We start from the raw sequence: 26,025 nt of genomic DNA, 5'->3' as shown, positions 1-26,025 counted from the left end.
TATAATATAATAATAATAATATATGCCATTTAGCAGACGCTTTTATCCAAAGCGACTTACAGTCATGTGTGCATACATTCTACGTATGGGTGGTCCCGGGGATCGAACCCACTACCCTGGCATTACAAGCGCCATGCTCTACCAACTGAGCTACAGAACCACCACATTACATTTAAGTCATTTAGCAGACGCTCTTATCCAGAGCGACTTACAAATTGGTGCATTCACCTTATGACATCCAGTGGGACAGTCACTTAACAATAGTGCATCTAAAACTTAGGGGGGGTGGGGTGAGAGGGATTACTTAACCTATCCTAGGTATTCCTTAAAGAGGTGGGGTTTCAGGTGTCTCCGGAAGGTGGTGATTGACTCCGCTGTCCTGGCGTCGTGAGGGAGTTTGTTCCACCATTGGGGGGCCAGGGCAGCGAACAGTTTTGACTGGGCTGAGCGGGAGCTGTACTTCCTCAGTGGTAGGGAGGCGAGCAGGCCAGAGGTGGATGAACGCAGTGCCCTTGTTTGGGTGTAGGGCCTGATCAGAGCCTGGAGGTATGAGGTGCCGTTCCCCTCACAGCTCCGTAGGCAAGCACCATGGTCTTGTCATGTTCAACTGGAAGCTAGTGGAGAGAACGGAGGAGCGGGGTGACGGAGAGAACTTGGGAAGGTTGAACACCAGACGGGCTGCGGCGTTCTGGATGAGTTGAAGGGGTTTAATGGCACAGGCAGGGAGCCCAGCCAACAGCGAGTTGCAGTAATCCAGACGGGAGATGACAAGTGCCTGGATTAGGACCTGCGCCGCTTCCTGTGTGAGGCAGGGTCGATCTGCGGATGTTGTAGAGCATGAACCTACAGGAACGGGCCACCGCCTTGATGTTAGTTGAGAACGACAGGGTGTTGTCCAGGATCACGCCAAGGTTCTTGGCGCTCTGGGAGGAGGACACAATGGAGTTGTCAACCGTGATGGCGAGATCATGGAACGGGCAGTCCTTCCCCGGGAGGAAGAGCAGCTCCGTCTTGCCGAGGTTCAGCTTGAGGTGGTGATCCGTCATCCACACTGATATGTCTGCCAGACATGCAGAGATGCGATTCGCCACCTGGTCATCAGAAGGGGGAAAGGAGAAGATTAATTGTGTGTCGTCTGCATAGCAATGATAAGAGAGACCATGTGAGGTTATGACAGAGCCAAGTGACTTGGTGTATAGCGAGAATAGGAGAGGGCCAAGAACAGAGCCCTGGGGGACACCAGTGGTGAGAGCGCGTGGTGAGGAGACAGATTCTCGCCACGCCACCTGGTAGGAGCGACCTGTCAGGTAGGATGCAATCCAAGCGTGGGCCGCGCCGGAGATGCCCAACTCGGAGAGGGTGGAGAGGAGGATCTGATGGTTCACAGTATCGAAGGCAGCCGATAGATCTAGAAGGATGAGAGCAGAGGAGAGAGAGTTAGCTTTAGCAGTGCGGAGCGCCTCCGTGATACAGATGAGAGCAGTCTCAGTTGAATGACTAGTCTTGAAACCTGACTGATTTGGATCAAGAAGGTCATTCAGAGAGAGATATAGCGGGAGAGCTGGCCAAGGACGGCACGTTCAAGAGTTTTGGAGAGAAAAGAAAGAAGGGATACTGGTCTGTAATTGTTGACATCGGAGGGATCGAGTGTAGGTTTTTTCAGAAGGGGTGCAACTCTCGCTCTCTTGAAGACGGAAGGGACGTAGCCAACGGTCAGGGATAAGTTGATGAGCGAGGTGAGGTAAGGGAGAAGGTCTCCTTGGTCTGGAGAAGAGAGGAGGGGATAGGGTCAAGCGGGCAGGTTGTTGGGCGGCCGGCCGTCACAAGACGCGAGATTTCATCTGGAGAGAGAGGGGAGAAAGAGGTCAGAGCACAGGGTAGGGCAGTGTGAGCAGAACCAGCGGTGTCGTTTGACTTAGCAAACGAGGATCGGATGTCGTCGACCTTCTTTTCAAAATGGTTGACGAAGTCATCTGCAGAGAGGGAGGAGGGGGGGGAGGGGGCGGAGGATTCAGGAGGGAGGAGAAGGTGGCAAAGAGCTTCCTAGGGTTAGAGGCAGATGCTTGGAATTTAGCGTGGTAGAAAGTGGCTTTAGCAGCAGAGACAGAGGAGGAAAATGTAGAGAGGAGGGAGTGAAAGGATGCCAGGTCCGCAGGGAGGCGAGTTTTCCTCCATTTCCGCTCGGCTGCCCGGAGCCCTGTTCTGTGAGCTCGCAATGAGTCATCGAGCCACGGAGCGGGAGGGGAGGACCGAGCCGGCCTGGAGGATAGGGGACATAGAGAGTCAAGGGATGCAGAGAGGGAGGAGAGGAGGGTTGAGGAGGCAGAATCAGGAGATAGGTGGGAGAAGGTTTGAGCGGAGGGAAGAGATGATAGGATGGAAGAGGAGAGAGTAGGGGGGAGAGAGAGCGAAGGTTGGGACGGCGCGATACCATCCGAGTAGGGGCAGTGTGGGAGGTGTTGGATGAGAGCGAGAGGGAAAAGGATACAAGGCAGTGGTCGGAGACTTGGAGGGGAGTTGCAATGAGGTTAGTGGAAGAACAGCATCTAGTAAAGATGAGGTCGAGCGTATTGCCTGCCTTGTGAGTAGGGGGGAAGGTGAGAGGGTGAGGTCAAAAGAGGAGAGGAGTGGAAAGAAGGAGGCAGAGAGGAAAGAGTCAAAGGTAGACGTGGGGAGGTTAAAGTCGCCCAGAACTGTGAGAGGTGAGCCGTCCTCAGGAAAGGAGCTTATCAAGGCATCAAGCTCATTGATGAACTCTCCGAGGGAACCTGGAGGGCGATAAATTATAAGGATGTTAAGCTTGAAAGGGCTAGTAACTGTGACAGCATGGAATTCAAAGGAGGCGATAGACAGATGGGTAAGGGGAGAAAGAGAGAATGACCACTTGGGAGAGATGAGGATCCCGGTGCCACCACCCCGCTGACCAGACGCTCTCGGGGTGTGCGAGAACACGTGGGCGGACGAAGAGAGAGCAGTAGGAGTAGCAGTGTTGTCTGTGGTGATCCATGTTTCCATCAGTGCCAAGAAGTCGAGGGACTGGAGGGAGGCATAGGCTGAGATGAACTCTGCCTTGTTGACCGCAGATTGGCAGTTCCAGAGGCTACCGGAGACCTGGAACTCCACGTGGGTCGTGCGCGCTGGGACCACCAGAGTAGGGTGGCCGCGGCCACGCGGTGAGGAGCGTTTGTATGGTCTGTGCAGAGAGGAGAGAACAGGGATAAACAGACACATAGTTGACAGGCTACAGAAGAGGCTACGCTAATGCAAAGGAGATTGGAATGACAAGTGGACTACACGTCTCGAATGTTCAGAAAGTTAAGCTACGTAGCAAGAATCTTATTGACTAAAATGATTAAAATGATACAGTACTGCTGAAGTAGGCCAGCTGGCAGTGGGTGCGTTGTTGACACTACACTAATCAAGTCGTTCCGTTGAGTGTAATAGTTTCTGCAGTGTTGCTATTCGGGGCTAGCAGGCTAGCTAGCAGTGTTGTTTACGTTACGTATGCTAAAAGAACGACAATAGATGGCTAGCGAACCTAGAAAATCGCTCTAGACTACACAATTATCTTTGATACAAAGACGGCTATGTAGCTAGCTAAGTAGCTAGCTACGATCAAACAAATCAAACCGTTGTACTGTAATGAAATGAAGTGAAAATGTGATACTACCTGTGAATGCGACCGGGTAGTTGAGTTCTATACAGAAGACGTTGGCTAGCGTTGGCTAGCTAGCAGAGTCACCTACGTTAAGGACGACAAATAGCTGGCTAGCTAACCTCGGTAAATTAAGATAATCACTCTAAGACTACACACTCTAAACCTAAACAACACAATTATCTTGGATACGATGATACGAAGACAGCAAAGACAGCTATGTAGCTAGCTAACACTAAACTAATCAAGTCGTTCAGTTGAGTGTAATAGTTTCTCCAGTGCAGCTAATCAGTGGACGTTAGCTAGCTGGCTAGTGAAGACTACGTTAGGACGGCGAAATACTACACAACATACAATACTACACTATACTACACACCATACTATACTACACCACACAACATACAATACAATACTACACAACATACAATACTACACTATACTACACAACATACAATACTACACAACATACAATACAACACACCATACTATACTACACTATACTACACACCATACTATACTACACTATACTACACAACATACAATACAATACTACACAACATACAATACTACACTATACTACACAACATACTATACTATACTACACACAATACAATACTACACTATACTACACACCATACTATACTACACCACACAACATACAATACAATACTACACACGATACTATACTACACTATACTACATACCACACTATACTACACCACACAACATACAATACTATACAACACACTATACTATACTACACACCATACTATACTACAACACACAACATACAATACTATACAACACACTATACTATACTACACACCATACTATACTACACCACACAACATACAATACAATACTACACAACATACAATACTACACTATACTACACACCATACTATACTACACCACACAACATACAATACTATACTACACACCATACTATACTACACACCATACTATACTACACAACATACTATACACACCATACTATACTACACTATACTACACAACATACAATACTACACTATACTACACACCATACTATACTACACCACACAACATACAATACAATACTACACAACATACAATACTACACTATACTACACACCATACTATACTACACCACACAACATACAATACAATACTACACAACATACACTACTACACCACACAACATACAATACTACACTACACAACATACAATACAATACTACACAAAATACAATACTACACTATACTACACACCACACTATACTACACCACACAACATACAATACTACACAACATACAATACTACACTATACTACACACCATACTATACTACACTATACTACACAACATACAATACTACACTATACTACACACCATACTATACTACACACACAACATACAATACTACATAACATACAATACAATACTACACAACATACAATACTACACTATGCTACACACCATACTATACTACACTATACTACACAACATACAATACTACACTATATTATACTACACCACACAACATACAATACTACACAACATACAATACAATACTACACAACATACAATACTACACTATACTACACACCATACTATACTACACCACACAACATACAATACTATACAACACACTATACTATACTACACTATACTACACACCATACTATACTACACCACACAACATACAATACAATACACCATACAATACTACACTATACTACACACCATACTATACTACACCACACAACATACAATACAATACAACACACTATACTATACTACACTATACTACACACCATACTATACTACACCACACAACATACAATACAATACAACACACTATACTATACTACACAACATGCAGTACTAAACTACACACTATACCACACTAAACTACACACTATACCACACTAAACTACACACTATACCACACTAAGCTACACACTATACTACACACTATACTACACAAAACTACACACTATACTACACCATACCACACACTATACTACACTACACTACACACTATGCCGCACACTATACTACACAGCATACTATACACCACACCATACACAATACTATACTATACCACCCACTGTACTACACTACACACTAGACTATGCTACACCACACACTATACTACACAGTACTACATTATACTGCGCTGCACACTATACTATGTTATTCTACACACTGTACTATACTATACTTAAGCAATACGGCCCGAGGGGGTGTGGTATATGGCCAATATACCATGACTAAGGGCTGTTCTTAAGCACGACGCAACGTGGAGTGCCTGGACACAGCTCTCAGCCGTGATGTATTGGCCATATACCACAAACCCCCGAGGTGTCTTATTGCTATTATAAACTGGTTACCAATGTAATTAGAGCAGTAAAACTGTTATGTTTTGTCATACCCGTGGTATACAGTCTGATATACTACAGCTTTCAGCCAATCAGCATTCAGGGCTGGAACCACCCAGTCTATAATATATGATACATCTGCATTCCTTCAGTTAGGACCCCTCCTGTTTGCATTTCATTATAAAAATGTCCATTAATCCAACATAAATCACTGTTAAGGGATTTTTAAAAATCAATAATGACTAATTATGTATACATTCAATCAGGACTGACTAATCAGAATACTATTATGTTACTGTATAGATGTATGAATTTTCTTTTAACCTCAGTACTGAATATAATGCGTGTAAATATAATCAAGAATTAGAACAATGACGGTCTGTTCCTTGGTAGAAATGAATGAACTTATCGTCAGACTGGCTAGAATGCTCATCTACACAGGAAGACCTTGGCTCGGTCATAAATTATATTAAATTGGTAGGGAGACGATGTGGGAAGGCTTGAGATACTGCCTTTGTACCAGGTTGGGAGAAGAGATGGGACAGTTCGAAAACTAATGACGTCATTTTCAGTTTATAACCTGTGGTAAATTGTATCGTATTCAGTACTCTCGAGAATAAACGCTGCTGATTGGTTTAGAGACTGGTCTCAGTCCATTTTATGCAAATAAGGGTCGTACAAATTCTTAGGAGTGGACAGAGTGTTAAATTGAATTAGTTAAATAAAACATAACGGAATTTAATTCCTGTAACAATCACACATAAAACCTTTTAATAAATACCATGAAGAACGTTGACATTTATTTTCTGCTTTCAGGCAGCGACCTTTCGGATCAAACCCCGAAACCAATCAATAGTCCTAAATACAGTGACCCCACTGTCCCTTCCTCACATGTTGTCTGCATCCCAACTGGCACCCTATTCCCTATATAGTGCACTACTTTTTAACGAGAGCCTTATTAAGGGACTCACTATGGACAGAAGTAGTGCACCGTAGAGGGATTGAATAGGGTGCGGTTTGGGACACAGCCCTTCAGCTCAGTAGTGTATGTGATGTTGGAGGATGACAGCTGCTAGTATCTTCCTCCCAGAGGTATCTGGAGTGGCTTGTTCCATGTAATGGCCTTTCTCTGATCCTCTACTGTCTAGGGATTTAAGGGTTGTTGTGTACCACTTCAAGCTGAGGGGAGGGGGGGGGGACTAGCCTAGAGGTTGGGGTAAGAGGGTTGGGGGGTCAGAGTGTGAGGAGATGTTGAGGGTAGAGGAAGACCAGCAAGCCTTTCAAGTCCTTCAGCTTCACCTTGAGAACGGTTGGATAGGGAGCACAGCTAGACTTTTGTAATTCTTCACTCTCTCCTGCTACCCTACTACAGTGAAAATCACTTAAATTCAGTGACAGTGTTCAAAGCGCGTGTGTGTGTGTGTGTGTGTGTGTGTGTGTGTGTGTGTGTGTGTGTGTGTGTGTGTGTGTGTGTGTGTGTGTGTGTGTGTGTGTGTGTGTGTGTGTGTGTGTGTGTGTGTGTGTGTGTGTGTGTGTGTGTGTGTGTGTGTGTGTGTGTATATACCAGCAGGCAGAGGTAAACGTGACCAATCGATAAAACATCAAACGTCAATATTTGATTGTTTCTCTCTACTACACAGAACAGTGTGATGTGAAAGGCTGTTTCTGCTGTGTAAAATAATGTTAAATTGGAGAGGCATCAGCCCAGTCCCAAACCAATATAGAATATCTGTACCGAGGCCCAGTCCCAAACCAATATAGAATATCTGTACCTAGGCCCAAACCAATATAGAATCTCTGTACCTAGGCCCAGTCCCAAACCAATATGGAATATCTGTACCTAGGCCCAGTCCCAAACCAATATAGAATCTCTGTACCTAGGCCCAGTCCCAAACCAATATGGAATATCTGTACCTAGGCCCAGTCCCAAACCAATATAGAATCTCTGTACCTAGGCCCAGTCCCAAACCAATATGGAATATCTGTACCTAGGCCCAGTCCCAAACCAATATGGAATATCTGTACCTAGGCCCAGTCCCAAACCAATATAGAATCTCTGTACCTAGGCCCAGTCCCAAACCAATATAGAATCTCTGTACCTAGGCCCAGTCCCAAACCAATATAGAATATCTGTACCTAGGCCCAGTCCCAAACCAATATAGAATATCTGTGCCTAGGCCCAGTCCCAAACCAATATGGAATATCTGTACCTAGGCCCAGTCCCAAAGCAATATAGAATCTATGTACCTAGGCCAAGTCCCAAACCAATATAGAATCTCTGTACCTAGGCCCAGTCCCAAAGCAATATATAATATCTGTACCTAGGCCCAGTCCCAAACCAATATAGAATCTCTGTACCTAGGCCCAGTCCCAAAGGGTTAGTTACCTGTCCAGTTTGAGTCTCTAGTTTAGGGTCTGCAGTTAGGGTTAGTTACCTGTCCAGTTTGAGTCTCTAGTTTAGGGTCTGTGGTTAGGGTTAGTTACCTGTCCAGTTTGAGTCTCTGGGCCAACAGTCTCCAATCGGCCCCATTGGGACAAGGTTAGGGTTAGGGTTAGTTACCTGTCCAGTTTGAGTCTCTGGGCCAACAGTCTCCAATCGGCCCCGTTGGGACAAGGTGTATCCAGGCTGCTGCAGATCTTCTGCCTGATGAGATAGGGGATCTGGAAAGCACTGGGTCCTGCTAGAGCTGAGCCGCTAAGGTTATTGTCCATCAGCAGGAACTCCGGGTCCAGGGGTCGACTGTCCTATAGGGCCAGAGGAATATAGAAAGGGTTATATAGGAACATATAGAGATGAACACAAAGAGAAAGTTCACAGCCAAACACGTCCTGTTTAGCTACGAGCCATGAAATAATATAGTCCAGGAGACTGATGTCCTCTTATGTCATATGAACCAAATAAAAACAGGATTAGAGTATAGAGAGTAGCAGCCGCACGCACACATACTAAATAACTGTATATTGTTAACAGCCAGAAAAGAGTCCCATCTCTTTGGTTAATATATCAACACCTGGAGAGGCACAATGTGAAACACATCGTATGTGACCTGAGTGTTACCTTGGCGATGTTGAAGTCGAGACCGAAGCTCTGTCCCTCTCCCTCTACCTGCCAGACACACAGCTGACAGGTGAGCTCACAGGTACTGAGGTTGAGCCGCTCCAGGGTGAAGGTACAGTGGAGGAACCGCTGGGAACCATTCCAGATGTGGTAGAACGGGATCTCCTAGAGGACAACAACACAACATGGACCATTATAAAAGGTTCCAGATGTGGTAGAACGGGATCCCCTAGAGGACAACAACACAACATGGACCACTATAAAAGGTTCCAGATGTGGTAGAACGGGATCCCCTAGAGGACAACAACACAACATGGACCACTATAAAAGGTTCCAGATGTGGTAGAACGGGATCCCCTAGAGGACAACAACACAACATGGACCACTATAAAAGGTTCCAGATGTGGTAGAATGGGATCTCCTAGAGGACAACAACACAACATGGACCATTATAAAAGGTTCCAGATGTGGTAGAATGGGATCTCCTGGAGGACAAGAACACAACATGGACCACTATAAAAGGTTCCAGATGCGACTAGCTGCCCCGTATGAGGGTATGAGGGTATGAGAGGGTATGAGGGTATGAGAGGGTATGAGGGTATGAGAGGGTATGAGAGTATGAGTGTATGAGGGTATGAGAGTATGAGGGTAAGAGAGGGTATGAGGGTATAATATAATAATAATAATATATGCCATTTAGCAGACGCTTTTATCCAAAGCAACTTACAGTCATGTGTGCATACATTCTACATATGGGTGGTCCCGGGGATCGAACCCACTACCCTGGCGTTACAAGCGCCATGCTCTACCAACTGAGCTACAGAGGGTATGATAGTATGAGGGTATGAGAGTGAGAAGGTATGAGAGGGTATGAGGGTATGAGAGGGTATGAGGGTATGAGAGGGTGTAGGGTATGAGAGGGTATGAGAGTATGAGGGTATGAGAGTGAGAGGGTATGAGGGTATGAGAGTATGAGGGTATGAGGGTATGATAGTATGAGAGTATGAGAGGGTATGAGTGTATGAGAGTATGAGAGGGTATGAGAGTATGAGAGTATGAGAGGGTATGAGTGTATGAGAGTATGAGAGGGTATGAGTGTATGAGAGTATGAGAGGGTATGAGGGTATGAGAGGGTATGAGTGTATGAGAGTATGAGAGGGTATGAGAGTATGAGAGGGTATGAGAGTATGAGAGGGTATGAGGGTATGAGAGGGTATGAGGGTATGAGAGTATGAGAGGGTATGAGGGTATGAGAGTATGAGAGGGTATGAGTGTATGAGAGTATGAGAGTATGAGAGGGTATGAGGGTATGAGAGTATGAGGGTATGAGGGTATGAGCAGGAGCGTATCATTATCTTAGTTGACTTATATTAGTGAAGAAAAACAGGTACCCAAATATCCTGGTTTGTAAATAAGTAGATGTGCTGGTCGTTGAGTAGGATAGTTAACATTCTGAGAGAGAAAGAAAAGCAGGTCTCTATTCTGAATGAATTAGGAATACATGAAGCTCCCATAACGTTTTCACCCCAAATATCTTTTTAAAGTGACTAGCTTTTAATAGCAGAACTATAGCAGAACTATAGCAGAACTATAGCAGAACTATAGCAGAACTATAGCAGAACTATAGCAGAACTTGATGTGATACAGAAACCAGTCAGGTACCAGGACTATAGACTGTCAGAACTATAGCAGAACTTATTCAGAACTAAAACTTTCTCCATCACAGCCTGACTGTCCATATTCATGACTCAAAACTTTCTCCATCACACTGTAATATGGACTGAGGTAATATGGGTACAGTACGTCAGACAAAATGTGACCGAAGCTCGCAGAGGGGTAAGGTGAGAGAGAGTGGGGGGGGCGGGAATCGAACCCACTACCCTGGCGTTACAAGCGCCATGCTCTACCAACTGAGCTACAGAAGGACCGTAATAGAGAGAGATAGAGAGAGAGAGGGGGGTAATAGAGAGAGATAGAGAGGGGGGTAATAGAGAGAGATAGAGAGAGGGGGGTAATAGAGAGAGAGATAGAGAGAGGGGGGTAACAGAGAGAGATAGAGAGAGGGGGGTAATAGAGAGAGAGGGGGGTAACAGAGAGAGATAGAGAGAGGTGGGGGTAAAAGAGAGAGGGGGGGGTAATAGTGAGAGATAGAGGGAGGCGGGGGGTAAAAGAGAGAGAGAGGGGGGTACTAGAGAGAGAGAGGGGGTATAATAGAGAGAGAGGGGGGTAATAGAGAGAGATAGAGGGGGGTAATAGAGAGAGAGAGGGGGGTAATAGAGAGAGATAGAGGGGGTAAAGGAGAGAGAGATAGAGGGGGTAATAGTGAGAGATAGAGAGAGGTATTAGAGGTAGAGAGAGAGGGGGTAATAGTGAGAGTTAGAGACAGGTATTAGAGGTAGAGAGAGAGGGGGTAATAGTGAGAGATAGAGAGAGGTATTAGCGGTAGAAAGAGAGAGGGGGGTTAATAGTGAGAGATAGAGAGAGGTATTAGAGGTAGAGAGAGGGGGTAATAGTGAGAGATAGAGAGAGGTATTAGAGGTAGAGAGAGAGGGGGGGGGGGTAATAGTGAGAGTTAGAGAGAGGTATTAGAGGTAGAGAGAGAGGGGGGTAATAGTGAGAGATAGAGAGAGGGTAATAGAGAGAGATAGAGGGGGTAATAGTGAGAGATAGAGAGAGGTATTAGAGGTAGAGAGAGAGGGGGGGGTTAATAGTGAGAGATAGAGAGAGGTATTAGAGGTAGAGAGAGGGGGTAATAGTGAGAGATAGAGAGAGGTATTAGAGGTAGAGAGAGAGGGGGGTAATAGTGAGAGTTAGAGAGAGGTATTAGAGGTATATAGAGAGAGGGGGTAATAGTGAGAGATAGAGAGAGGTATTAGAGGTAGAGAGAGAGGTATTAGAGGTAGAGAGAGGGGGGTAATCGTGAGAGATAGAGAGAGGGGGGGGGTAATAGTGAGAGATAGAGAGAGGGGGGTAATAGTGAGAGATAGAGAGGTATTAGAGGTAGAGAGAGAGGGGGTAATAGTGAGAGTTAGAGACAGGAGGTAGAGAGAGAGGGGGTAATAGTGAGAGTTAGAGACAGGTATTAGAGGTAGAGAGAGAGGGGGGTAATAGTGAGAGATAGAGAGAGGTTTAGAGGTAGAGAGAGAGAGAGGGGGTAATAGTGAGAGATAGAGAGAGGTATTAGAGGTAGAGAGAGGGGGGTAATAGTGAGAGATAGAGAGAGGTATTAGACGTAGAGAGAGAGAGAGTATTAGAGGTAGAGAGAGAGGGGGGTAATAGTGAGAGATAGAGAGAGAGGGGGGTAATAGTGAGAGATAGAGAGAGATTTTAGAGGTAGAGAGAGAGAGAGGGGGTAATAGTGAGAGATAGAGAGAGGTATTAGAGGTAGAGAGAGAGGGGGTAATAGTGAGAGATAGAGAGAGGTATTAGAGGTAGAGAGAGAGGGGTGTAATAGTGAGAGATAGAGAGAGGTATTAGAGGTAGAGAGAGAGGGGGGGGGTAATAGTGAGAGTTAGAGAGAGGTATTAGAGGTATATAGAGAGAGGGGGTAATAGTGAGAGATAGAGAGAGGTATTAGAGGTAGAGAGAGAGGTATTAGAGGTAGAGAGAGGGGGTAATCGTGAGAGATAGAGAGAGGGGGGTAATAGTGAGAGATAGAGAGAGGGGGGTAATAGTGAGAGATAGAGAGGTATTAGAGGTAGAGAGAGAGGGGGTAATAGTGAGAGTTAGAGACAGGAGGTAGAGAGAGAGGGGGTAATAGTGAGAGTTAGAGACAGGTATTAGAGGTAGAGAGAGAGGGGGGTAATAGTGAGAGATAGAGAGAGGTTTAGAGGTAGAGAGAGAGAGAGGGGGTAATAGTGAGAGATAGAGAGAGGTATTAGAGGTAGAGAGAGGGGGGTAATAGTGAGAGATAGAGAGAGGTATTAGACGTAGAGAGAGAGAGAGGTATTAGAGGTAGAGAGAGAGGGGTGTAATAGTGAGAGATAGAGAGAGAGGGGGGTAATAGTGAGAGATAGAGAGAGATTTTAGAGGTAGAGAGAGAGAGAGAGAGGGGGGTAATAGTGAGAGATAGAGAGAGGTATTAGAGGTAGAGAGAGAGGGGGGTAATAGTGAGAGATAGAGAGAGGTATTAGAGGTAGAGAGAGAGGGGTGTAATAGTGAGAGATAGAGAGAGGTATTTGAGGTAGAGAGAGAGGGGGGTAATAGTGAGAGTTAGAGAGAGGTATTAGAGGTAGAGAGGGGGGGGGGTAATAGAGAGAGATAGAGAGAGGTATTAGAGGTAGAGAGAGAGAGGGGGGGTAATAGTGAGAGATAGAGAGAGGTAGGGCAGACAAATCCAGGGCCTTCACCAAGCATACAATATATACTAACTCGTATCTAACTATTCATATATACTAACTAGTCTCTAACTATTCATATATATTAACTAGTATCTAACTATTCATATATACTAACTAGTATCTAACTATTCATATATGCTAACTAGTATCTAACCATTCATATTTGCTAACTAGTATCTAACCATACATATAAATTAACTAGTATCTAACTATTCTTATAAATTAACTAGTATCTAACCATACAGTATATACTAACTAGTATTTAACTATTCATATATACTAACTAGTATCTAACCATTCCTATAAATTAACTAGTATCTAACTATTCTTATAAATTAACTAGTATCTAACCATACAGTATATACTAACCAGTATCTAACCATGCATGTATACTAACTAGTATCTAACTATTCATATATACTAACTAGTATCTAACTATTCATATATTAACTAGTATCTAACCATTCATATATACTAACTAGTATCTAACTATTCTTATATACTAACTAGTCTCTAACTATTCATATATATTAACTAGTATCTAACCATTCATATATACTAACTAGTATCTAACCATTACCAGTCTTTTCCCCTACAAATCAGCTGGGCTAGACAATCTGGACCCTCTCTTTCTACAATGATCTGCCGCCATTGTTGCAACCCCTATTACTAGCCTGTTCAACCTCTCTTTCGTATCGTCTGAGATCCCCAAGGATTGGAAAGCTGCTGCAGGAGTCATCCCCCTCGTCGAAGGGGGGACACTCTAGACCCAAACTGCTACAGACCTATATCCATCCTACCCTGCCTTTCTAAAGTCTTCGAAAGCAAAGTTAAAAAACAGATCACCGACCATTTCGAATCGCACCATACCTTCTCTGCTGTGCAATCTGCTTTCCGAGCTGGTCACGGGTGCACCTCCGCCACGCTCAAGGTCCTAAACGATATCATAACCGCCATCGATAAAAGACAGTACTGTGCAGCCATCTTCATCAACGTGGCCAAGGCTTTCGACTCTGTCAATCGCCGTATTCTTATCGGCAGACTCAAGAGCCTTGGTTTCTCTAATGACTGCCTCGCCTGGTTCACCAACTACTTCTCAGACAGAGTTCAGTGTGTCAAATAGAAGGGCCTGTTGTCCGGGCCTTTGGCAGTCTCTATGGGGGATCCACAGGGTTCAATTCTCGGTCCGACTCTTTTCTCTGTATATATCAACGATGTCGCTCTCGCAGCTGGTGATTCCCTGAACCACCTCTACGCAGACGACACCATTCTGTATACAACTGGCCCTTCTTTGGACACTGTGTTAACCAGAAGGGGACTAGGGTTCCAATTTTGGAACACCCCCCCCCACGTTCAGCTGGAAGGTGGCTTATGGAACGCAAAAATATTCCTAAAAATATTTAACCTCCACACATTAACAAGTCCAATACCTCAAATGAAAGATAAACAACTTGTTTATCTACCCAGCAAGTCAGATTTCTAAAATGTTTTACGGCGAAAACATAGCACATATTTATATTAGATCACCACCGAAACAAAAGGCAAGCGGTGGCCATTTTGTCCCAGAAAAAATAAAATTTAAAAGTAGGATTAAAAAATAAATAATTCACTAACCTTTTGAAAATCTTCATCAGATGACAGTAATAGTACATGTTACACAGTACATTTTTTTTTTCAATAATATGCCATTTATATCCATAAATCTCTGTTTACAATGACGACATTTCAAAAAATGCTACTCAAATGTCCGGAGAAATGATGATAGCTCCGACAGATAACGTCAGATAACAAGCAATAAACATGACTAAATATACATGTTCTACATATATTTACAAAGATACACTTCTTCTTAATGCAACCGCTGTATTACATTTATTTTTAACGTTACAGACATCGTTCACTGGGCTATACTATGAGTCGGCGCTCAGATAAAGGTAAAGTAAAGGTAAAGCCCCGCCTTATCTCAGCTCACTGGTCACCATAGCAACACCCACCCGTAGCACGCGCTCCAGCAGGTATATTGCACAGCCGCCTTTCCATCCAGTTCTCAGCTGCCAATGACTGGAACAAATAGCAAAAATCTCTGAAGCTGGAGACTCACATCTCCCTCACTAACTTTAAGCACCAGCTGTCAGAGCAGCTACCTGTAAATAGCCCATCTGTAAATAGCCCATCCAACTACCTCATCCCCATTACTGTTATTTTTTTTGTTGCTTCTTTGCACCCCAGTATCTCTACTTACACATTCATCACTCCAGTGTTTAATTGCTTAATTGTAACTGTTTTGCCACTATGGCATATTTATTGCCTTACCTCCCTAATCTTACTACATTTGCACACACTGTATATAGATTTTTCTATTGTGTTATTGACTGTACGTTTGTTTACTCCATGTGTAACTCTGTGTTGTTGTTTGTGTCACACTGCTTTGCTTTATCTTGGCCAGGTCCCAGTTGTCAATGAGAACTTGTTCTCAACAGGCCTACCTGGTTAAATTAATTTGAAATTATTATTATTATTTTTTAAATTCAGAGGGGAGAGCAGCTGCAGAACTCACATGTGGCCAGATGGGGGCACTGTGACCCAGGCGAACAGGAGAGGAGCAGGTAAGAGAGAGAGAGAGAGAGGAAGTCTTCAGCAGCCCAGAGAGGGAAGTCATCACTGAGAAGAGACTGACTCCTGTCCTAAATTACACCCTATTCCCTCCCGAGTGTGCGCAACGGTCTAAAGGCACTGCATCTCAGTGCAAGAGGAGTCACTACAGTCCCTGGTTTGATTCCAGGCTGTATCACATCCGGCCGAGAGTGGGAGTCCCATACGGCGGTGAATAATTGGTACAGAGTCGTCTGGGTTTGACTGGTGGAGGCCGTCATTGTAAATAAGATTTTGTTCTTAACTGACTTCATAAAATAAAGGTTAAATAAATTATAAAATAATAATATTGCACTACTATTGACCAGGGCCCATAGGGAGCAATCTGGGACTCAGGCTCTGTCTGTTCTAGTGTATTGTGCTTCTGCTACTGCTGCTGTTTGTTTTGGCACAAACACAGTATTCTCGTTAGAGACCTGCTGCTCTCAGACTAGGAGAGTTAGAGCCAGGAACTCACAGACACAGTATTCTCGTTAGAGACCTGCTGCTCTCAGACTAGGAGAGTTAGAGCCAGGAACTCACAGACACAGTATTCTCGTTAGAGACCTGCTGCTCTCAGACTAGGAGAGTTACAGCCAGGAACTCACAGACACAGTATTCTCGTTAGAGACCTGCTGCTCTCAGACTAGGAGAGTTAGAGCCAGGAACTCACAGACACAGTATTCTCGTTAGAGACCTGCTGCTCTCAGACTAGGAGAGTTAGAGCCAGGAACTCACAGACACAGTATTCTCGTTAGAGACCTGCTGCTCTCAGACTAGGAGAGTTAGAGCCAGGAACTCACAGACACAGTATTCTCTTTAGAGACCTGCTGCTCTCAGACTAGGAGAGTTACAGCCAGGAACTCACAGACACAGTATTCTCGTTAGAGACCTGCTGCTCTCAGACTAGGAGAGTTAGAGCCAGGAACTCACAGACACAGTATTCTCGTTAGAGACCTGCTGCTCTCAGACTAGGAGAGTTAGAGCCAGGAACTCACAGACACAGTATTCTCGTTAGAGACCTGCTGCTCTCAGACTAGGAGAGTTAGAGCCAGGAACTCACAGACACAGTATTCTCGTTAGAGACCTGCTGCTCTCAGACTAGGAGAGTTAGAGCCAGGAACTCACAGACACAGTATTCTCTTTAGAGACCTGCTGCTCTCAGACTAGGAGAGTTACAGCCAGGAACTCACAGACACAGTATTCTCGTTAGAGACCTGCTGCTCTCAGACTAGGAGAGTTAGAGCCAGGAACTCACAGACACAGTATTCTCGTTAGAGACCTGCTGCTCTCAGACTAGGAGAGTTAGAGCCAGGAACTCACAGACACAGTATTCTCTTTAGAGACCTGCTGCTCTCAGACTAGGAGAGTTAGAGCCAGGAACTCACAGACACAGTATTCTCGTTAGAGACCTGCTGCTCTCAGACTAGGAGAGTTAGAGCCAGGAACTCACAGACACAGTATTCTCGTTAGAGACCTGCTGCTCTCAGACTAGGAGAGTTAGAGCCAGGAACTCACAGACACAGTATTCTCGTTAGAGACCTGCTGCTCTCAGACTAGGAGAGTTAGAGCCAGGAACTCACAGACACAGTATTCTCGTTAGAGACCTGCTGCTCTCAGACTAGGAGAGTTAGACCTGTGTACTCTCTCTCTCTCTCTCCTCTCTCTCTCTCTCTCTCTCTCTCTCTCTCTCTCTCTCTCTCTCTCTCTCTCTCTCTCTCTCTCTCTCTCTCTCTCTCTCTCTCTCTCTCTTTCTATTTAATTATCTCTCTCTTGGTTCCTCCCTCCCCTCACTGTCTTTCTGCTACCCCCCCCCCCCCTCTCTCCTTATCCAGCTGTAGTAGGCCAAGCAAATGTGACAGAGAGGAGAGGAGAGGGAGAGGGAGTAGGAGAGGAGAGGTGGAGGTAAAGGAAAGAGGTGGAGGGGGAGAGAGAGAGAGAGAGAGAGAGAGAGAGAGAGAGAGAGAGAGAGAGAGAGAGAGAGAGAGAGAGAGAGAGAGAGAGAGAGAGAGAGAGAGAGAGAGAGAGAGAGAGAGAGAGAGAGAGAGAGAGAGAGAGAGAGAGAGAGAGAGAGAGAGAGAGACAGAGACAGAGACAGAGACAGAGACAGAGACAGAGACAGAGAGAGAGAGAGAGAGAGAGAGAGAGAGAGAGAGAGACAGAGACAGAGACAGAGACAGAGACAGAGACAGAGACAGAGACAGAGACAGAGAGAGAGACAGAGACAGAGACAGAGACAGAGAGAGAGAGAGAGAGAGAGAGAGAGAGAGAGAGAGAGAGAGAGAGAGAGAGAGAGAGAGAGAGAGAGAGAGAGAGAGAGAGAGAGAGAGAGAAAGAGAGAGAGAGAGAAAAGAGGAGCTGTTGAGAGGCTCCAGGAGTCAGGATGTGAAGGTAGTTCCAGGTGTATTAATACACTCTTCTATATTTGATCTGAGCTCCCTTTGAGAGAAGCTCCTAGTAGAATCAATCAGACAGCAGCTGTGGAGGCTGCCACACACACACACACACACACACACACACACAGTCCCCCCTCTCTGAAGGCACGGCATACTGATCCACTAAGCCTGAAGCAAGGCCACAATGGTTTTTAGGCAGAAGTCTGGCAAGTCCCTGACTCTCTCTCCAACTCCCTCTATCCTAGAAATATTTCAAATTATCAACGCAAGATAAACCCAGACAACATTCAATTAAAACTGAACATTTCTGAAAAAGGACCACAAAGGGATCTTCATCTCAGGCAGCATTGAAGAGATATTTGTGTCTCTAGCCATTTTAAAAAATGTGGTCAAAAGGCTTTGAGAACCTCATGTTGATTCGTTAAACCACTCGTGTACATTATAGTCAGGTAAAGGACTCAAATGTACTAGTTACCAAACACAGAGATAATGTCTGTGTCCCAAATTACATCATATTCCCTATGTAGTCCACTAAGGGGGCCATATAGCTCTATATAGGGCAGGGAGGACCAGGGGCTATATAGGGCAGGGAGGACCAGGGGCTATATAGGGCAGGGAGGACCAGGGGCTATAGGGCTCTATATAGGGCAGGGAGGACCAGGGGCTATATGGTTCTATATATGGCTCTATATAGGGCAGGGAGGACCAGGGACTATAGGGCTCTATATAGGGCAGGGAGGACCAGGGGCTATATGGCTCTATATATGGCTCTATATAGGGCAGGGAGGACCAGGGGCTATAGGGCTCTATATAGGGCAGGGAGGACCAGGGGCTATAGGGCTCTATATAGGGCAGGGAGGACCAGGGGCTATAGGGCACTATATAGGGCAGGGAGGACCAGGGGCTATAGGGCACTATATAGGACAGGGAGGACCAGGGGCTATAGGGCACTATATAGGGCAGGGAGGACCAGGGGCTATATGGTTCTATATAGGGCAGGGAGGACCAGGGGCTATATGGCTCTATATATGGCTCTATATAGGGCAGGGAGGACCAGGGGCTATAGGGCTCTATATAGGGCAGAGAGGACCTGGGGCTATAGGGCTCTATATAGGGCAGGGAGGACCTGGGGCTATAGGGCTCTATATAGGGCAGGGAGGACCTGGGGCTATAGGGCTCTATATAGGGCAGGGAGGACCAGGGGCTATAGGGCTCTATATAGGGCAGGGAGGACCAGGGGCTATAGGGCTCTATATAGGGCAGGGGGGACCAGGGGCTATATGGTTCTATATAGGGCAGGGTTGACCAGGGGCTATAGGTCTCTATATAGGGCAGGGAGGACCAGGGGCTATATGGCTCTATATAGGGCAGGGAGGACCAGGGGCTATATGGCTCTATATAGGGCAGGGAGGACCAGGGGCTATAGAGCTCTATATAGGGCAGGGAGGACCAGGGGCTATAGGGCTCTATATAAGGCAGGGAGTACCAGGGGCTATATGGCTCTATATAGGGCAGGGAGGACCAGGGGCTATAGGGCTCTATATAAGGCAGGGAGGACCAGGGGCTATAGGGCTCTATATAGGGCAGGGAGGACCAGGGGCTATAGGGCTCTATATAGGGCAGGGAGGACCTGGGGCTATAGGGCTCTATATAGGGCAGGGAGGACCAGGGGCTATAGGGCTCTATATAGGGCAGGGAGGACCAGGGGCTATAGGGCTCTATATAGGGCAGGGCGATTTCCAAAAAACGAAACAATTAATTTTAAGTTGGGGTCTCAGCTTACTGAGTACTAGAACATACTCATGCTGTTGTCCATCAGCAGTTTTTCTCTTGTTTTGTCACTCAACTTGCCCATGTCTGCAAAAAAAAATGTGTAAATTGGTAAATGCGTCTCGCCAGTTATTTAAACTTGTAGTAATCTTTGCAAAATTCACTCCTTTCATATCACTGCAAACATGTTCCTCTACCCTATGGCAAAATGCACTCCTTTCATATCACTGCAAACATGTTCCTCTACCCTATGGCAAAATGCACTCCTTTCATATCACTGCAAACATGTTCCTCTACCCTATGGCAAAATGCACTCCTTTCATATCACTTGCAAACATGTTCCTCTACCCTATGGCAAAATGTGTAGAATTGCATTAAATTCGCTGTAAAACTGCACATTTTTCTTTCCGCCAAAATGGGTAGAAATGCAGGAAATGAACTCTGAAACGTCAATGTTTTCTAGCCGCTGTCAAGAGAGGGTCCGCTGAAAAGCTTTTGCTTGTGGGATAGGATCCCCTTTGATGTTGTTGGTGTAGAATCTTAAGAGGGCTTCTTGGACTGACGACACCAGACACGAAAATACGTTTTTTTTTTTTACGTTGTTTTAATTGTCCTGTTGGTTTAAGTATTGATCCACGGATGGAACTGGAATTGGAGCTCGGATCTGATCCACGTGTCTTCTTTATTCTTTGTCTACTTCTAATGATCATAGTAAACGGGTCCTAAAAAATCCTCAATGGATTGAGCTGCAGCTCCATATTCTTGTATTGGCCAAATAGATCCTTCCATGTTGTCAAGTCAGGTTTGGGAATAAGATGAAAAAGACATCTGGTACTGAACATACAGGTCATTAGGGTAGAGAGGTTAGGGAGGGTAGAGAGGTTAGGGAGGGTAGAGAGGTTAGAGAGGGTAGAGAGGGTAGAGAGGTTAGGGAGGGTAGAGAGGTTAGGGAGGGTAGAGAGGTTAGAGAGGGTAGAGAGGTTAGGGAGGGTAGGGAGGTTAGGGAAGGTAGAGAGGTTAGAGAGGGTAGAGAGGTTAGGGAGGGTAGAGAGGTTGGGGAGGGTAGGGAGGGTATAGAGGTTAGAGAGGTTAGGTAGGGTAGGGAGGTTAGGGAAGGTAGAGAGGTTAGAGAGGGTAGAGAGGTTAGGTAGGGTAGAGAGGTTGGGGAGGGTAGAGAGGTTAGAGAGGTTAGGGAGGGTAGGGAGGTTAGGGAGGGTAGAGACGTTAGGGAGGTTAGAGAGGTTAGAGAGGGTAGAGAGGGTAGGGAGGTTAGGGAGGGTAGAGAGGTTAGGGAGGGTAGAGGGGTTAGGGAGGGTAGAGGGGTTAGGGAGGGTAGAGAGGTTAGGGAGGGTAGAGAGGTTAGAGAGGGTAGAGAGGTTAGGGAGGGTAGAGAGGTTAGGGAGGGTAGAGAGGTTAGAGAGGGTAGAGAGGTTAGGGAGGGTAGGGAGGTTAGGGAAGGTAGGAGGTTAGAGAGGGTAGAGAGGTTAGGGAGGGTAGAGGGTTGGGGAGAGGGAGGGTATAGAGGTTAGAGAGGTTAGGGAGGGTAGGGAGGTTAGGGGAGGTAGAGAGGTTAGAGAGGGTAGAGAGGTTAGGTAGGGTAGAGAGGTTGGGGAGGGTAGAGAGGTTAGAGAGGTTAGGGAGGGTAGGGAGGTTAGGGAGGGTAGAGACGTTAGGGAGGTTAGAGAGGTTAGAGAGGGTAGAGAGGGTAGGGAGGTTAGGGAGGGTAGAGAGGTTAGGGAGGGTAGAGGGTTAGGGAGGGTAGGGGGTTAGGGAGGGTAGAGAGGTTAGGGAGGGTAGAGAGGTTAGGGAGGGTAGAGAGGTTAGGGAGGGTAGAGAGATAGAGAGGTTAGGGAGGGTAGAGAGGTTAGAGAGGTTAGAGAGGGTAGAGAGGTTAGAGGGGTAGATAGGGTAGAGAGGGTAGAGAGGTTAGAGAGGGTAGAGAGGTTAGAGGGGTTAGAGAAGGTAGATAGGGTAGAGAGGTTAGAGAGGTTAGAGAGGGTAGAGAGGTTAGAGAGGGTAGAGAGGGTAGAGAGGTTAGAGAGGGTAGAGAGGGTAGAGAGGTTAGAGAGGTTAGGGAGGGTAGAGAGGTTAGAGAGGGTAGAGAGGGTAGAGAGGTTAGAGAGGTTAGAGAGGTTAGAGAGGTTGGGGAGTGTAGAGAGGGTAGAGAGGTTAGAGAGGGTAGAGAGGTTAGAGAGGGTAGAGAGGGTAGAGAGGTTAGAGAGGTTGGGGAGGTTAGAGAGGTTGGGGAGGGTAGAGAGGGTAGAGAGGTTAGAGAGGGTAGAGAGGTTAGAGAGGGTAGAGAGGTTAGAGAGGTTAGAGAGGGTAGAGAGGTTAGGGGGGGTAGAGAGGTTAGAGAGGTTAGAGAGGTTGGGGAGGGTAGAGAGGGTAGAGAGGTTAGAGAGGGTAGAGAGGGTAGAGAGATTAGAGAGGTTAGAGGGGTAGAGAGGGTAGAGAGGGTAGAGAGGTTAGAGAGGGTAGAGAGGGTAGAGAGGGTAGAGAGGTTAGAGAGGTTAGAGAGGGTAGAGAGGTTAGAGAGGGTAGAGAGGGTAGAGAGGTTAGAGAGGTTAGAGAGGGTAGAGAGGTTAGGGAGGGTAGAGAGGTTAGGGAGGGTAGAGAGGTTAGGGAGGGTAGGGAGGTTAGGGAGGGTAGAGAGGTTAGGGAGGGTAGAGAGGTTAGGGAGGGTAGAGAGGTCAGAGAGGTTAGGGAGGGTAGAGAGGTTAGGGAGGGTAGAGAGGTCAGAGAGGTTAGGGAGGGTAGAGAGGTTAGAGAGTGTAGAGAGGTTAGAGAGGATAGAGAGGGTAGAGAGGTTAGAGAGGGTAGAGAGGTTAGAGAGGGTAGAGAGGGTAGAGAGGTTAGAGAGGGTAGAGAGGGTAGAGAGGTTAGAGAGGTTAGAGAGGGTAGAGAGATTAGAGAGGGTAGAGAGGGTAGAGAGGGTAGAGAGGTTAGAGAGGTTAGGGAGCATAGAGAGGTTAGAGAGGTTAGAGAGGTTAGAGAGGTTAGAGAGGTTAGAGAGGGTAGAGAGGGTAGAGAGGTTAGAGAGGTTAGAGAGGGTAGAGAGGTTAACGGATCATGTTTCCTAGGAAAGGTCCAGAGTAGTCCACATGTAGCCGTGTCCATGGTTTTTCTGGTCATTCCCATTGATGTAATGGCGCAGTGGGGGGGGGGGTGTGACTTCCTGTTGCTCATTCTGCACACCGGCTGACCGCAATGTCCACATCCTGGTCTTTGGCCACCAGACGTATGACCTCGCTAGGCCTTTCATTCTCGACATACCTGGATGCGACTGATGCAACAAATTCAGTAGCAATCCCCGCCCTTGTGGTGGGATAACCACTCTAGAACCCCACAGAACACATCCACCTCGGACACTCAAGGCCAAGCGGCGAGTGTAGTGACCTGAGGCTCTGTCACTGTAGGCCGTCCTCTCAGGATAAATTCATGCACTTGTGATAGCGTCACATCCTTTGAAGTCCGTTTGCCTAATTTGTGTGTTCACCAGTTCACCTCACCAGTTCACCAGTTCACCAGTGCCATCATCCAACACATCGATCATCAAGACTTGGTCATTTTCTCCTTCCTAGGTGATGTTTTGTGGAATGGGCAGCCTACTCAGAGCATCAGCAGTTCTATGGTATCTAGCTGGCTTGTAAATTATTCTCTACTCGTAGGCCCTGAGACACACAGCGTAACGTTGAACTAGCTTTTGTTCATGGAACAGAGAGATCAGAGGTGTATGGTCGGTCACGATAGTGAATGTTCTCCCGTACAAGTACTTGTGGAATCTCTGTGTTCCGAATATGACAGCCAGTCCTTCCTGGTCCAGCCAGTCCTTCCTGGTCCAGCCAGTCCTTCCTGGTCCAGCCAGTCCTTCCTGGTCCAGCTGGGAGTACTTTCTCTGACGCTAGCGACAATGTTCTTGACATGAACCCGATAGGTTTCTCTGCACCATTCTCCATACGGTGTGACAGCACCGCCCCCACACCATACGATGAGGCATCACACGATAAGATGAGACCTCTGTCTGCTGAGTGGTGCAAGAGCACAACGTTATTGACATGAACCCGATAGGTTTCTCTGCACCCGATAGGTTTCTCTGCGGTGACAGCACCGCCCCCACACCATACGATGAGGCGTCACACGATAAGATGAGACCTCTGTCTGCTGTGTAGTGTACGAGCAATTCAGCTGATTGCAGTAACACCTTTGACTTCGCAAAATGTTATTCCGGTCTTTCTGACCAGGTTAGGGAGGTTAGGGACGGTAGAGAGGGTAGAGAGGTTGGGGAGGGTAGAGATGTTGGGGAGGGTAGAGAGGTTGGGGAGGATAGGGAGGTCAGGGAGGGTAGGGAGGGTAGAGAGGTTGGGGAGGGTAGGGAGGGTAGAGAGGTTAGAGAGGTTAGGGAGGGTAGAGAGGTTAGGGAGGGTAGAGAGGTTAGGAAGGGTAGAGAGGGTAGAGAGGTTGGGGAGGGTAGGGAGGGTAGAGAGGTTAGGGAGGGTAGAGAGGTTGGGGAGGATAGGGAGGGTAGAGAGGTTGGGGAGGGTAGAGATGTTGGGGAGGGTAGAGATGTTGGGGAGGGTAGAGAGGTTGGGGAGGGTAGGGAGGGTAGAGAGGTTAGGGAGGGTAGAGAGGTTGGGGAGGATAGGGAGGGTAGAGAGGTTGGGGAGGGTAGAGATGTTGGGGAGGGTAGAGATGTTGGGGAGGGTAGAGAGGTTGGGGAGGGTAGGGAGGGTAGAGAGGTTGGGGAGGGTAGGGAGGGTAGAGAGGTTAGGGAGGGTAGAGAGGTTGGGGAGGATAGGGAGGGTAGAGAGGTTGGGGAGGGTAGAGATGTTGGGGAGGGTAGAGATGTTGGGGAGGGTAGAGAGGTTGGGGAGGGTAGGGAGGTCAGGGAGGGTAGGGAGGGTAGAGAGGTTGGGGAGGGTAGGGAGGGTAGAGAGGTTAGAGAGGTTAGGGATGGTAGAGAGGTTAGGGAGGGTAGAGAGATTGGGGAGGGTAGAGAGGTTAGGGGGTTAGGGAGGGTAGAGAGGTTGGGGAGGGTAGAGAGGTTGGGGAGGGTAGAGAGGTTAGGGAAGGTAGAGAGGTTGGGGAGGGTAGGGAGGGTAGAGAGGTTGGGGAGGGTAGGGAGGGTAGAGAGGTTAGGGAGGGTAGAGAGGTTGGGGAGGGTAGGGAGGGTAGAGAGGTTAGAGAGGTTAGAGAGGTTAGAGAGGGTAGAGAGGTTAGAGAGGGTAGAGAGGGTAGAGAGGTTAGAGAGGTTAGAGAGGGTAGCGAGGTTAGAGAGGTTAGAGAGGGTAGAGAGGGTAGAGAGGCTAGGGAGGGTAGAGAAATTGGGGAGGGTAGAGAGGTTAGGGGGTTAGGGAGGGTAGAGAGGTTGGGGAGGGTAGAGAGGTTAGGGAGGGTAGAGAGGTTATGGAGGGTAGAGAGGTTAGGGAGGGTAGAGAGGTTAGGGAGGGTAGAGAGGTTGGGGAAGGTATGGAGGGTAGAGAGGTTAGGGAGGGTAGAGAGGTTGGGGAGGGTAGGGAGGTCAGGGAGGGTAGGGGGGTAGAGAGGTTGGGGAGGGTAGGGAGGGTAGAGAGGTTAGAGAGGTTAGGGAGGGTAGAGAGGTTAGGGAGGGTAGAGAGGTTAGGGAGGGTAGAGAGGTTAGGGAGGGTAGAGAGGTTGGGGAGGGTAGAGAGGTTAGGGAAGGTAGAGAGGTTGGGGAGGGTAGAGAGGTTAGGGAAGGTAGAGAGGTTGGGGAGGGTAGGGAGGGTAGAGAGGTTTGGGAGGGTAGGGAGGGTAGAGAGGTTAGAGAGGTTAGAGAGGGTAGAGAGGTTAGAGA

General features: G+C 46.8%; 1 protein-coding gene across 1 annotated transcript in view; it reads right to left on the bottom strand.

The window, feature by feature from the left end:
* Positions 1-26,025, bottom strand: part of unc5a (unc-5 netrin receptor A) — a 610,423-nt gene that overhangs the window by 1,145 nt on the left and 583,253 nt on the right. The window contains exons 14-15 of the mRNA XM_046325030.1: positions 9,077-9,241; positions 8,579-8,763 (exon numbers count right to left, since the gene is read on the bottom strand). Of these exons, the coding sequence (XP_046180986.1) occupies positions 8,579-8,763; positions 9,077-9,241 (350 nt within the window). The remainder of the gene's footprint in view (positions 1-8,578; positions 8,764-9,076; positions 9,242-26,025) is intronic.

Source organism: Oncorhynchus gorbuscha, linkage group LG23 (genome assembly GCF_021184085.1).
Source record: "Oncorhynchus gorbuscha isolate QuinsamMale2020 ecotype Even-year linkage group LG23, OgorEven_v1.0, whole genome shotgun sequence".
Lineage (NCBI taxonomy): Eukaryota > Metazoa > Chordata > Actinopteri > Salmoniformes > Salmonidae > Oncorhynchus > Oncorhynchus gorbuscha.
The sequence above is the reverse complement of the archived record's forward strand: the minus strand, read 5'-3'. Positions and strand labels throughout refer to the sequence as shown.